The 11592-nt window shown below is 57.3% G+C and overlaps 2 protein-coding genes across 2 annotated transcripts; one reads left to right on the top strand and one right to left on the bottom strand.

The window, feature by feature from the left end:
* The first annotated feature begins 1264 nt into the window (after positions 1-1264).
* On the top strand, positions 1265-6245 carry CHRNA10 (cholinergic receptor nicotinic alpha 10 subunit). Its single transcript, XM_032641152.1, has 5 exons — positions 1265-1346; positions 3056-3201; positions 3605-3759; positions 4570-5102; positions 5788-6245. Exons 1-5 carry the CDS (start codon positions 1265-1267, stop codon positions 6243-6245), a joined length of 1374 nt encoding a protein of 457 aa, XP_032497043.1.
* A 1257-nt stretch (positions 6246-7502) lies between these two features.
* On the bottom strand, positions 7503-11331 carry ART1 (ADP-ribosyltransferase 1). Its single transcript, XM_032641151.1, is given in 13 exon segments — positions 7503-7615; positions 9093-9134; positions 10216-10264; positions 10266-10295; positions 10297-10334; positions 10337-10463; positions 10465-10527; positions 10530-10648; positions 10651-10713; positions 10716-10869; positions 10871-10900; positions 10902-10997; positions 11269-11331. Coding segments are annotated over 13 exon segments (987 nt in total).
* Between the last annotated feature and the right edge of the window lie 261 nt (positions 11332-11592).

Below are 11592 nucleotides of genomic sequence, written 5' to 3'. Positions count from 1 at the left end.
CATAGCACAGGGAGATCAGCTCCGTGCTTTGTGACCACCTAGAGGGGTGGGCTAGGGAGGGTGGGAGGGAGATGCAAGAGGGAGGAGATATGGGGATATATGTATATGTATAGCTGATTCACTTTGTTATACAGCAGAAACTAATACACCATTGTAAAGCAATTATACTCCAATAAATATGTTAAAAAATAAATAAATAAAGGCTGTGTTTTCCCTGCGGCTCAATACCGCCCGTGAAGTTTAAGCAAAGGGGGAATACTGAGGCTCAGACTGGGATGGCTGTGGGATGGCGAGGATGCGGGCTGCATCTCCTGCTTTGTGGGGCCACCTGGAGCAGCCTAAGGCTTGGCACCCCTCTCACCAGGAGGGGAGAGCTTGCTTGGCACAAAGCACCTGGCCTAGACAGATGTGTTCAGTCCCTAACTGAGGGCACAGCTGACAGATGAAAGGGAGCCTGAAGCATTCAGTAATGATGACAGAGCTGGGAGGACAGTTACCATCCACCGGCCCTGTCCCCTCACACCTTTAAGCCCCCAGTCTCTTGCAGATCCTGACCTGGCATCTCTGTACCCTCCAATCCCCCAAGTTGGGCCTGAGCGTGGGTGCTACCTTACAGAATTTGAATAATTCAGGTCCCAGTGACCTGAGGCGTCAGTTTCAGTTGCTCTGTTCCCATGGACACAGGTGTCCCAACTCTGTAATTAAGCTAATGAAAGGGAAAGGGGGCACGGCCTGCTGTTCTGTGCCTCAGAAGGCTCAGGGCTGATGGAGTCCCTGTCCCTGTCTTGCTGAGAATGCGCCAGGCTCCCCCAGAGTCAGGTGTGGGGAAGGGCTTGAGGAAGTCAAGGGGGCTGAAATAGAGGCAGGAGAAAGGAAGAGAGGAAGACCAGAGTCAGGGAGGCAGAGACCAAGAGAGTTACAGAGGGACGGCTAGAAGGAAATCGAGACAGAGAGGCTGAGTGAGAGGTAAAGGGGGTGGGGGGCGAAGAACAGGGCAGAGGCAGAGGCCAGAAGAAAAGGAGAAACAGTAGATGCCAAGGCCCAAGGACTAAAATCCCAGGGCAGGTACAAATAGCAGGGTCAAGGAACTGGAAGGGCTGCAGGACTCCCTGCAGGGTAGTTGGACTCAACAGAGATCCCAGTCTTCCTTCTGAGCTGCAGGGACTGTCCACACCATCCTTGCCAGCAGGGCCTGATGCTGCCGTAGGTCAGGCCAGGAGGCTCCTGTCCAGAGACCTGCCCTTCCTCTGGCTGCGGCAAGGCCATGGGGCCCGGCAGCCACCGCCTCAGCCTCAGCATCTCTGTCTCCAGTCTGGGCCTTCTGCTTCTGCTCCCACTCCTGCCAGGTACGCTCAGTAAACCAGCCCTGGCCTCTCTGGGCGTTGCTGCTGTTCCCATGCTCCCCAAACCTCTCTCCACGTGCTCTCTCTTCATTTCTGTGCTGGGAGCAAGCACTATCTGGGGAGTGTGGAGGAGGGGGAGCTGAAGAGGGCAAGAAGGGGCTTGCCTGACTGGGGCGGGAGCAGTTGATGGGGCAGCTCCCAGGGATAGGGCTGGGGAAGCCAGGGGGACCAGAGCGCGAAGGGTGAGTTTGGGCTTTATCTAGCAGGCCTGGGGAGCCATTGAACAGGTTTAAGCAGCTACTGGTCTAGTCAGATTCATTTGTTTAAAAGCTTGATCTCTCGGAAGTGTGGCAGGTGGTTAGAGAGGTGAGCCCGAGGTGGGAGAGCAGGGAGGAGGCGGCTGCTGCCGTGGTCCATATGCGGGGAGGATGGGCCTGAGCTGGAGAGGTGATGAAGCATTCAAGAGCATTCAGCAGTATGACTGACAGGATGCGGGCACAGAGTGGGCTGCAAAGAGGAGGGCAGAAGGGAGAGACAAATTACCAGATTTCCAGCTGAGGTCACCGGGGAGTGCTGTTTGCTGAGATGGGGAACACAGGACAAGGAACAGGTTTCAGAACATGGAGGGAGGAGGGTCTTCCCTGGTGGTCTAGCAGTTAAGACTCCGCGCTCCCAATGCAGGGGGCCCGGGTTCGATCCCTGATCAGGGAACTAGATCCCACAGGCCGCAACTAAGAGCCTGCATGCCGCAACTAAAGATTCCGCACGCCACAAGTGAAATGACCCCGCACGCCACAACGAAGATCCCGTGTGCTGCAACTAAGACCCAGCACAGCCAAATAAATAATAAATTTTTTAAAAAAGAAAACAAGAACGTGGTGGGAGGAAAGAAGTTCATATTTTGGCCCTACACAGTTTAAAGTGCCTACAGGACGTTTAGGACATTCAGGTCTGGAGCTCAGGAGAAAAATCTGGACTGAAGAAAAAAGGAGACAAGGGCAAAGGACAAGATTCTGGGGAACAATACCTAAATCAAGGACTGAGAAAAAAAAAAAGGACTGAGGACAATGGGATGTGTCACAAAACCCGGGGAAGAGTGTGTTTTCAGGAAGGAGGGGCCCATAGTGTCAGAAGCTTTGAAGACATCAACTGAAGTGCAGCTAGAGAAACAGAGACAGGCTGGAGGGACTGGAAGAGGCAGGGCAACAGGGTTCTGGATGCCTGGTTGAGAACTGGGACTCTTGCCATCTGTTTGGGCCCCTCCAGCATTTGTTCTTTTTGTTTTGTTGTGGCCACATCACACGCCATGCAGGATCTTAGTTCTCCAACCAGGAATCGAACCCGTGCCCCCTGCAGTGGAAGCGTGGAATCTTAACCACTGGACTGCCAGGGAATTCCCAGCCCCTCCAGCATTTGTGGTGGGGCAAGCAGAATCCAGGTCGTTGGGAAGGGAATGGTGGGGAAGAAACCCATCAGCCTTGCTTCAGAAGGTAGTACCTACTCACACTATGGCCTTCACCTCATCTATCCTTGGAGGCAGGCCAGGGAGGAACTAGAGCCACAGGTAGAGAGACAAGAGAACAGGGACAGTTAGACAGCTGTGAGACAGTGGAGCAGCTGACAGGGCCTCAGTCTTGTGGAGGGTACAGGTTGTGAGCAGAGGCCCCTGGACTAGGGTCTCGGATGGACACCCTTTCTTACTGGTCCCCCAGAGTGCTTCGGAGCTGAGGGCAGGCTGGCACACAAGCTGTTCCGAGACCTCTTTGCCAACTACACCAGTGCCCTGAGACCTGTGGCAGACACAGACCAGGCTCTGAACGTGACCCTGGAAGTGACGTTGTCCCAGATCATCGACATGGTGCGTTGGTTGTTGTACAGTCGTGGAGTGTGCTGGTGACAGCGTCAAGGAATGGGGGATTGGGAGACTGGGATTAATCTCCAATCAATTCTTCCCTGTAAACATTAACATTATCAACAATAACAGCTACCAACTGTTGGGTGCCCACAGTGTGCCCAATGCTTTGCACACTTGAATCCATGCCTAGCAGAGATTACCACCCATGTAACTTCTGAGGAAACTCAGGCCCAGAGAAGAGAAGGACCTGCCAAGGTCACATAGCAAGGCTGGGTGGGGACCGAACTGTATGGGCGAGTCAGGTTTGCGGGTGCCGACCAGAGCTCTGTAGGTCAGTGTGCACACACAGGGCAGGGTATGTGCAGACGTCTGTCCACATCTACGCCCACTCTCTGCCCCCAACTAGGATGAGCGGAACCAGGTGCTGACCCTGTACCTGTGGATCCGACAGGAGTGGACAGATGCCTACCTACGATGGGACCCTGACGCCTATGGTGGCCTGGATGCCATCCGTATCCCCAGCAGTCTCGTGTGGCGACCGGACATCATACTCTATAACAAGTACTTCCTACCTGGGCCCCTTCCCTCTCCTACCCCTCCCTAGAGTTGCCCTTGGCTCTGGTGATGCACTTGTCCCCCATCCTCCACATCGAACCCGGCTCCTTTGGTGCCCTAGAAGCTTTCCCCTAGGACCCTTCTATGCTGCCAGGAAGGTGTTGGCAATTGTGGCTGCATGGTGCAGTAGGGCTTCCTGACCACACGCACACACACACACACACACACACACACACACACACAGCGGCTCATGGCAAGGGCCTGCTGGAGGGACCTTACAGCCCCTTGACGGCACCTCCACTTTAGGCTGTCTCAAGCCAACCCAGGCTGAGTGTCTCCTAGGACTCCTCCGTGTGGTCCAGGGCCAATTCTGTATCTCTCACAGAGGGGGTTCTGGGACACAAGTGCCTCTTTATGGCACTCTCCACCCTTTTCTCAGGGCACCCCAGGGCCTGCCTAGGGATTTCCTTCAGGGCTTAGCCCTCTATAGTCCTTTATGCCGCCTAAGCCAGTTCTGTGCTTCCCAGACAACACATAGCTCCGCATATTTTCCGCAGGGCCCCTCTAGGAGCTTTGCAGATGACACTCAAGGAAAGCCACCGTGCGCCCCGCGCCAACTTTTGAGCTAGGTCTGTGTCTCGTTCTGGGCCCTTCAGGCGCCGGCCCCGCTAGGCCTCCAAAGGCACAGAGGGCCCTCTCTACCGCTCCCTTTGCCCTCTGTGCCGCCCCCAGCGGGCCGGAAGCGCACCCCTTTCAAGGGGTAGCCCTTACCTCCCAGGCCACGGCGCCTCAGGCAGCCCCACCCCCTGCCCGCAGGGCGGATGCGCAGGCGCCAGCCTCAGCCAGCACCAACGTGGTCCTGCGGCACGACGGCGCAGTGCGCTGGGACGCGCCGGCCATCACGCGCAGCTCGTGCCGCGTGGACGTGTCGGCCTTCCCATTCGACGCGCAGCGCTGCGGCCTGACGTTCGGCTCGTGGACGCACGGCGGGCACCAGCTGGACGTACAGCCGCGCGGCGCCGCCGCCAGCCTGGCCGACTTCGTGGAGAACGTGGAGTGGCGTGTGCTGGGCATGCCGGCCCGGCGGCGCGTGCTCACCTACGGCTGCTGCTCCGAGCCCTACCCGGACGTGACCTTCACGCTGCTGCTGCGCCGCCGCGCCGCCGCCTACGTGTGCAACCTGCTGCTGCCCTGCGTGCTCATCTCGCTGCTGGCGCCTCTCGCCTTCCACCTGCCCGCCGACTCTGGCGAGAAGGTGTCGCTCGGCGTCACCGTGCTGCTGGCGCTCACGGTCTTCCAGCTGCTCCTGGCCGAGAGCATGCCGCCGGCCGAGAGCGTGCCGCTCATCGGTGAGCTCTGAGGGCCTGGGGTGGCGGGGGAGGGGGCCGGAAGAGGACGCCCTCAACCCGGGTTTGAAGTGCGCGGGTGTCCGCAGTTGCAGGAGTGGGAGCCGGAGCGGCCTGGGTGAGCGGAGCGGCCCCGCCGACCGTCTTGGGGTCCGGCCTCGTTCTGAGATTGAGGGGGAAGAGGTCGGCCCCTTCCAGGGAGAAGGGGCAGAGGAAAGAATTGGTCTTTGCTCAAGGACTTGATGGAGGAAGGTCGACATCCCCAGTGTTATAATCACAGGCAAACCATACTAAGTACTCACTGCGTGTCAGGCGGTCTCCTAAACACTTGACGTTTATTAACTCAAGGGAGCAGCACACACACCTATGAGGAAGGTTCTGTTATAACTTGCTTCAGATCATGCTGGTTCTATTTAAGAGCGTGACTTTCACGGGACTGTGGGTGAGTCCAGCCTCCAGCAATGGGGGGAACAATTAGGGAGCAGGTAGCTTCTGAGAACCTGACGGGGGAATGCGGGAGAGGGAGCCCTTGGCCCTTACCTCCTTCCCGCTTCCATCCATTGGGCTTGGAGGGTCCTGCGAGTCTTATGGGGGAATGAGCTCATTCCTCCTTGTGCTCAGGCATTTGGGGAGCTCAGGCCCCCTGAGTTCTTGTTTGGGGCCTCAGTTCCCTTTCCTTCTCTTGCAGGAAAGTACTACATGGCCACCATGACCATGGTCACCTTCTCCACAGCGCTCACCATCCTTATCATGAACTTGCATTACTGTGGTCCCAGTGCCCGCCCAGTGCCAGCCTGGGCTCGGACCCTCCTGCTGGGACGCCTGGCGCGGGGCCTGTGTGTGCGGGAACGAGGGGAGCCCTGTGGGCAGTCTAGACCTCCTGAGTCATCCCCCAGCCCCCAGCCTCCTGACAGAGAAGCTGGCCCACCAGCAGGCCCTTGCCATGAGCCTCGGTGTCTGTGCCATCAGGAAGCCCTGCTGCACCACGTAGCCACCATCACCAACACCTTCCACAGACACAGGGCTGCCCAGCGCTGCCATGAGGAGTGGAAGCGCCTGGCCCATGTCATGGACCGTTTCTTCCTGGGCATCTTCTTCTCCATGGCTCTGGTGATGAGCCTTCTCGTGCTGGTGCAGGCCCTGTGAGTCCCAGGGGTCTGCTGCAGCCACAGCAGCTCCAGACCGGGATGGAATGGCCAGGCCAGGTGGTGGTTGGCCCTCAGGCCACTCAGTCTCTCTCCACTGGCCCTCAGAGCCTGGGACATCCTCTCTTCAGCGCTACATACTTCACACACCAGAGGGAGTACTCATTGTCTCTGTACCCTAACCTCTAAGGGAAATCCAGAGCTTTACGCTCCCCCCTGATTCCTGCAGAGGAGGGACTCTAAGAAGGGTCAAGATCAAAGGGCAGTCCTGGAGGGACAGAACTGAACTCCGATGCTGAGTGTTAGTGCTGTCGGCGAGGAGAGTGCAGGTAGTACCAACAGAACTGCCACATTTCCTGTCTTCTCTTCCTTCCTCTGTGGCTGCTGTTACAGGGACTTGGTCTTGCCTGTCCCTACCTGGGGGCTCAGGGATGGCAACTGGGAATTCAGGATTCCTGGTCCAGTTTCCAGAGCAGGAGGCCACACAAGGATTTGGCCCCAAAGCCCCGACTGATAATAAAGTGTGTGCCTATCACTTCCTCCATGTCCTCTCTTATCCTTAGGGCCCATGGTGGTGGAACTTGGGGACCAGCCTCTTAGGGACCTTAGGACTCATGCATCAGAGCAGAAATTACATCTTTGCTGACAAGAAAATGAGATCCAGTCTACCCTGTTCCCACACAGTGACATCCGGAGAGCTTGAAGGTGCCAAGGTAGGGGCAGTACAGGAACCAGCATTCACAAGGTATTTGTTCCTTTCTGACTTCCACACATCTTCTGGCACCACCTCTGTGCCTCGGACGCCGTCCCTGCCCTCATAAGCTCACAGTTGGACTTGGGAGACCATGGCCCTTTGGGAGCACAGAGGCAGGGCCCCAACCCAGCAGGGTGGAGAGGCCAGAGAAGGCTTCCTGGAGGAGTGAATAGGAGCAGTCCAGGTGTACATGGGAAGCATTTGAGTAGTATCAGCAAATACCATGGCCAAGTACTGTTCTCCCCAATCGCCCCACCTCCAAACGACTTTAATCTTCTATCTCCAAGTGAGTGGTTACCTGTCCTGCAGTCCCCCCACCTCTTACTCCTAGACCCCTGGATGAGGCCCAGTCCCTACATTTTCCTCTTCCCGCTAGCAAGCCTGGCAGCTGCCAGAGAAAATCCCAGAGTTCCCTACAGATGGAATTACCGCAGATCTTGGCCACGCTTAAAGCATACATGTGGCTGACAGCCTCATGTTGGGCAGAGGTGACGGCAGAGCTGTTCAGTGGCTGACGGATGAGAGGAGTCCTGGACTCTCTGGAAAGCCTTCTCCAACAAGGAACCAGAGCAGCAGTAGAAGGGACCAGACTGCAGAAAGGGGGCCCTGACCCATGGCTGCAGGGAAAACAGAGGCACAGAGATTTAGGGGCAACGTGAGATACACAAAGAAACAAGATGAAAAGAGCAGAGTGAGCTGACTGATACACAAAATTAGGGAGGAAGGTGGAGATGAGACCAAGGAGAGCCCCAGTTCCCCTTCCAGAGGTCATTAGGTCTGTCCCCCAGTCTCCTACTGACACAGCTGAGGCACTGCAGGGTGGGATGAAAAGGGTTAGAGATCTGAGTGGGATCTGGTGATGCAGATCTTTGCTCCTCTGCTCAAACTCTGGTGGGAGAGTTGCTGGTGCACTGGGATGGGGAATGGGGAGGGAGGCGGGAATCCTAAACTCTCCCAGTGCTTGAAATTACGTTATCAGACCTCAAAGAGGCCGAGTTGGCGTCTGGAGACCTGGCTGGTCTTGACTCTGCCACTAACTCATTCTCACCTGGAGCAAGTCACTTCTGTCTCCGAGTCTCACTTTACTATATAATGAGGATGATACTCCCTGTCCCACCTCCTTCCAGTCGATAGTTGTCCAGTCAGGATAAAATGAGATGGTATCTGAGGAGGTGGGGGCCAGCCTGGTACGGTGGTTCCAAGTTCAGCTCCAGGACCAGGCTGTTTGGACCGAACACTTTTCTAGTTCTGTGTGTGGGGCTGGTTGCATCATCTCTTTGTGCCTGCCTTCTCTCATCTGTGGAACAGGGGTGATGACATTACCTGCGTCATTGGATCATGGTGAGGATTCATGGAACCCTGAGTGGTACTGTGTCATGGAGAAGGGTGGCTGGGGCTCCTTCCTATCTGCTGTTCTCAGAGCCCTGAGGGAGGAGGCGGGACCCGAGCGGGAGGGGTGGCTGTGATTTCTTCCCTGAGAATGGCCTGTTCCCGCCTAGAGAAGTGGTGGCTGAGGCAGGACCTGGCACAGCAGGTGTTCCAAGGGAAGGGAAGAGTCATATAGCCAAAGGGAACCTGGGGACCGTCTAGTCCGATATGCCTAGTATGCAGATAGGGAAACTGAGGCCCAGAGAGGGATGTTTGGTCACAGAGAGAGTTAGGGCAGAGCCTGGGCTAGAGCCCAGGTCTCCAGAAGCCAAGACCTGACCTTGATCTTGGGAGGTGGTCTGAGAGAGCTCTGAAGGCAGTAACAGACCGAGGGCTCTGCGGCAGGAAGAGGAGAAGGCCCAGGAGGACTTTGTGGAGCAGCCCTTCCCTCCGTCACCTCAGTGCAGCCTGGAGCTCTCTGGGCTCTGGTCAGTGGGCTCCTGGGAAGGCGGGGACGGCCCCAGGCTGGGTGGCCATCTCCCACATACACATTCAGTGGGGAGGGTTAGCAACCTCCCACAGGTGTCTGCTTAAGGGAGTCTACTTTTTTTGATTGAAAGGGGGTTGTTTTTATTTTACGGGGGATGTCCATCCAGGAGAGGGGCCCAGACCCAGGATAGCCAGCTCAACCCCCAGCAGAGCCCCACAGATGCCCGCAGCCCTCACCTGAGTTATCCAGACGGCAGGGCCCTGACTTGCACTGCTTGTCTGTAGGGAAGAAACAGCAAAGAATCAAAGGCTCGGCAGCTCTCGGGATGGTAAGGGACTCCAGAGCCCCGTGGTCCATCCCTGACTTGCTCTAGGAGAAGCTGGTGTGTTTTTCTCCTGATTCTGCTTCCTTACAGTGGGACCTCCCTTGCCTGGGTTTGACTTGACCCATGAATAGCAGGGCCAGAAAGGCGCCAGCCCCTTGAAGCCAGGGGTCATCTGGGCACTCCTCCTGCCCCCCGGCCTGTAACTTTGCCTCCATGCCACACCCGCCTCTCCCTCTCCCATGTCTTGTCCCAGCCAAGGAGGGGCTAGTTTGTGTGTCTCCTTCACCTTCCGTCAACTCGTGCATGCTCGTGATGCTGTGCAAGGTGGTAAACTGAAGCCGCGCTGGACCTTATCCCTTGAGATGTGGTCCATGGGTCCAGCCAACAGCCTGCCTCTAACTATTGATATGAAAAGTGGGCCTCACAGGCCCCTGGGCATCCCTCAACGCGGACCAGCAGCCCACTGCCCCTTCAGAGGTTAAGGACCTGGGCCCATCTTCATGATTACTCCTCTGGATGGTCCAGGGAGGATGGACAGGAAAGCATCCGAGACCTGCCAGAGCCCAAGCTGGAATTTAGGGGTAATGCACCTGACTGCTGGCTCACCACCCCACCCCACCCCCGCTAGCACACATGACGGCACAGGGGTTCTGTTCAGTCAAATAAACACAGTCCTCTCAGAAAACTGGGGTGGGCCGCTTACTCATTGCTGGCAGCAGCTTCAGCTGGGAGGAAAGCCTGACACCAAGTCTCTTGGGCCCTCAGATGGCCAAATACACCTGCGTTGGTCAGGAAACCCTCTTCAGCCTCCCGCAGGGCAAGTGGCCAGCTCTGGCTTAGACACCTCCAGGGTCGAGAAGCAAGCGTGCTACTTAAGAAGGTTACGTTCTCTCCTTGGACGGAAGGGGAGGAGGGGCTGGGGGACAGGACTCAGTCCTTCTCACTGTTTCTAATATCTCTGTATGTATCTTCTGAAAACGGGACGGGCAAGGCCACCTTCCGCCCAGCTGATGGCTGGCACGTGCCCTGCTCACCTTTGATGTACTCACAGTTGTACGTGCTGCACTGGCCCAGGGCCCGGAGGGTAGATGCGGGTGGGGCCCTGGGCCGGTCTTGCTGGCATTGATCACCTGGAAGGTCTCGAAGGGAGGATCAGCACCTCCTCCTCCCCAGGGAAAAAGGAGTAGCCCTTGATAGGGGCCCCGAGGCAGGTCCAGATGCCAAAGAAGGTGTCTTCCCCAAACTGCTGGGCTGCAACATTCTGCAAGGATGCAGAGGCAAAAGCCCCCCAGCCTGACGGTGGCCCCGGGCGCCACTGGCCGGAAGCCGTAGGCCCTGCACCCCTCGGAAACACCTGGCGGCACTGGGGTGGACGCTGGCCCCTGCCCAGCAGCTGCAGGGCCTCAGTCAGCAGGAAGTGGAGTGTCTTGAAGGAGAAGTGGTGGAGGTAGTGGAGCCGGGAGCGGCAGCCTCGCGCACGGCCGCGTTGAATTCTTTGTGCAGGGGGCTGTTAGCCGTGTAGGCCAGGAGGCCACCCCGTGCTCTTCTCGGAAGCCCGCGGGCGGGGACAGACGGGTAGGGCTGAGGCCCCACTTGGGCCCACCGGCCTGGCGCTCCTGCCACTGGCTGCTTGCCTGAGCCCAGACATCGGCGTACACTTTGTTGGCCTGGAACTCCGTGCGGTTGAGATTCCGGGAGAGCCGCCGCCATGGCTGCGGCCACAGCCAGCATACTGGTCGTCAAAGGAGGCCAGGGCCATGTCCAGGGGCATTTCTCGAGAGAAGAGGTCTCGTCGTGTGATGGGGTGGCTCTGGGCCTGAGGCAGGGGGAGCAGCAAGGACTGAGAGATTAGGCCCTGGGAGAACGGGAGCCCTGTTATCCAGCTTCCCCCTCCACTGAGCTGAGAAAGAGTAAGGGCCCCAGACACACCTGGAGGGGAAGGGGATTGGGAACTACTAGCTACAGATCCCCGAGACCAGGCTCTGGGGCTGTCCGATCTCCAAGCTCTGAGCGATCTCCAAGCGAAGCATCCGGCAGAGTTCAGAAGCCAGCAGCTAGGGGATGGGGTCAGCGGAGGATGACTGTACCTGAAGTGCTTCCATGAGGCCCATGGACACGAGCAGCAGAGACATCATGGCAGGGGTCTGCATGTTGGAGGTGACCTTGGGCAAGTTACTCTTTGGGTCTCAGTTTCCTCGTCTGGAAAATGGGAATCTGCACAGTTTAATAAATTGTGATGAATTGACATCTAGCCTGGGCCCCTTTGGGTGCTTGACACAGAGTCACAACATCGAAATGGAGGCTCAGAAGAGAGAGGGGACCCTTCTTGCCAGAAGGAACATGGGAGACTTCCTGGAGGAGGTGACATGTGAACACGGTCTTGTGGGACAAATAGGAGAATAAGGCTTCAG

The sequence above is a fragment of the Phocoena sinus genome, chromosome 8 (genome assembly GCF_008692025.1).
Source record: "Phocoena sinus isolate mPhoSin1 chromosome 8, mPhoSin1.pri, whole genome shotgun sequence".
NCBI lineage: Eukaryota > Metazoa > Chordata > Mammalia > Artiodactyla > Phocoenidae > Phocoena > Phocoena sinus.
Note: the sequence above shows the minus strand (reverse complement) of the source record. Positions and strands in the feature narration are given on the sequence as shown.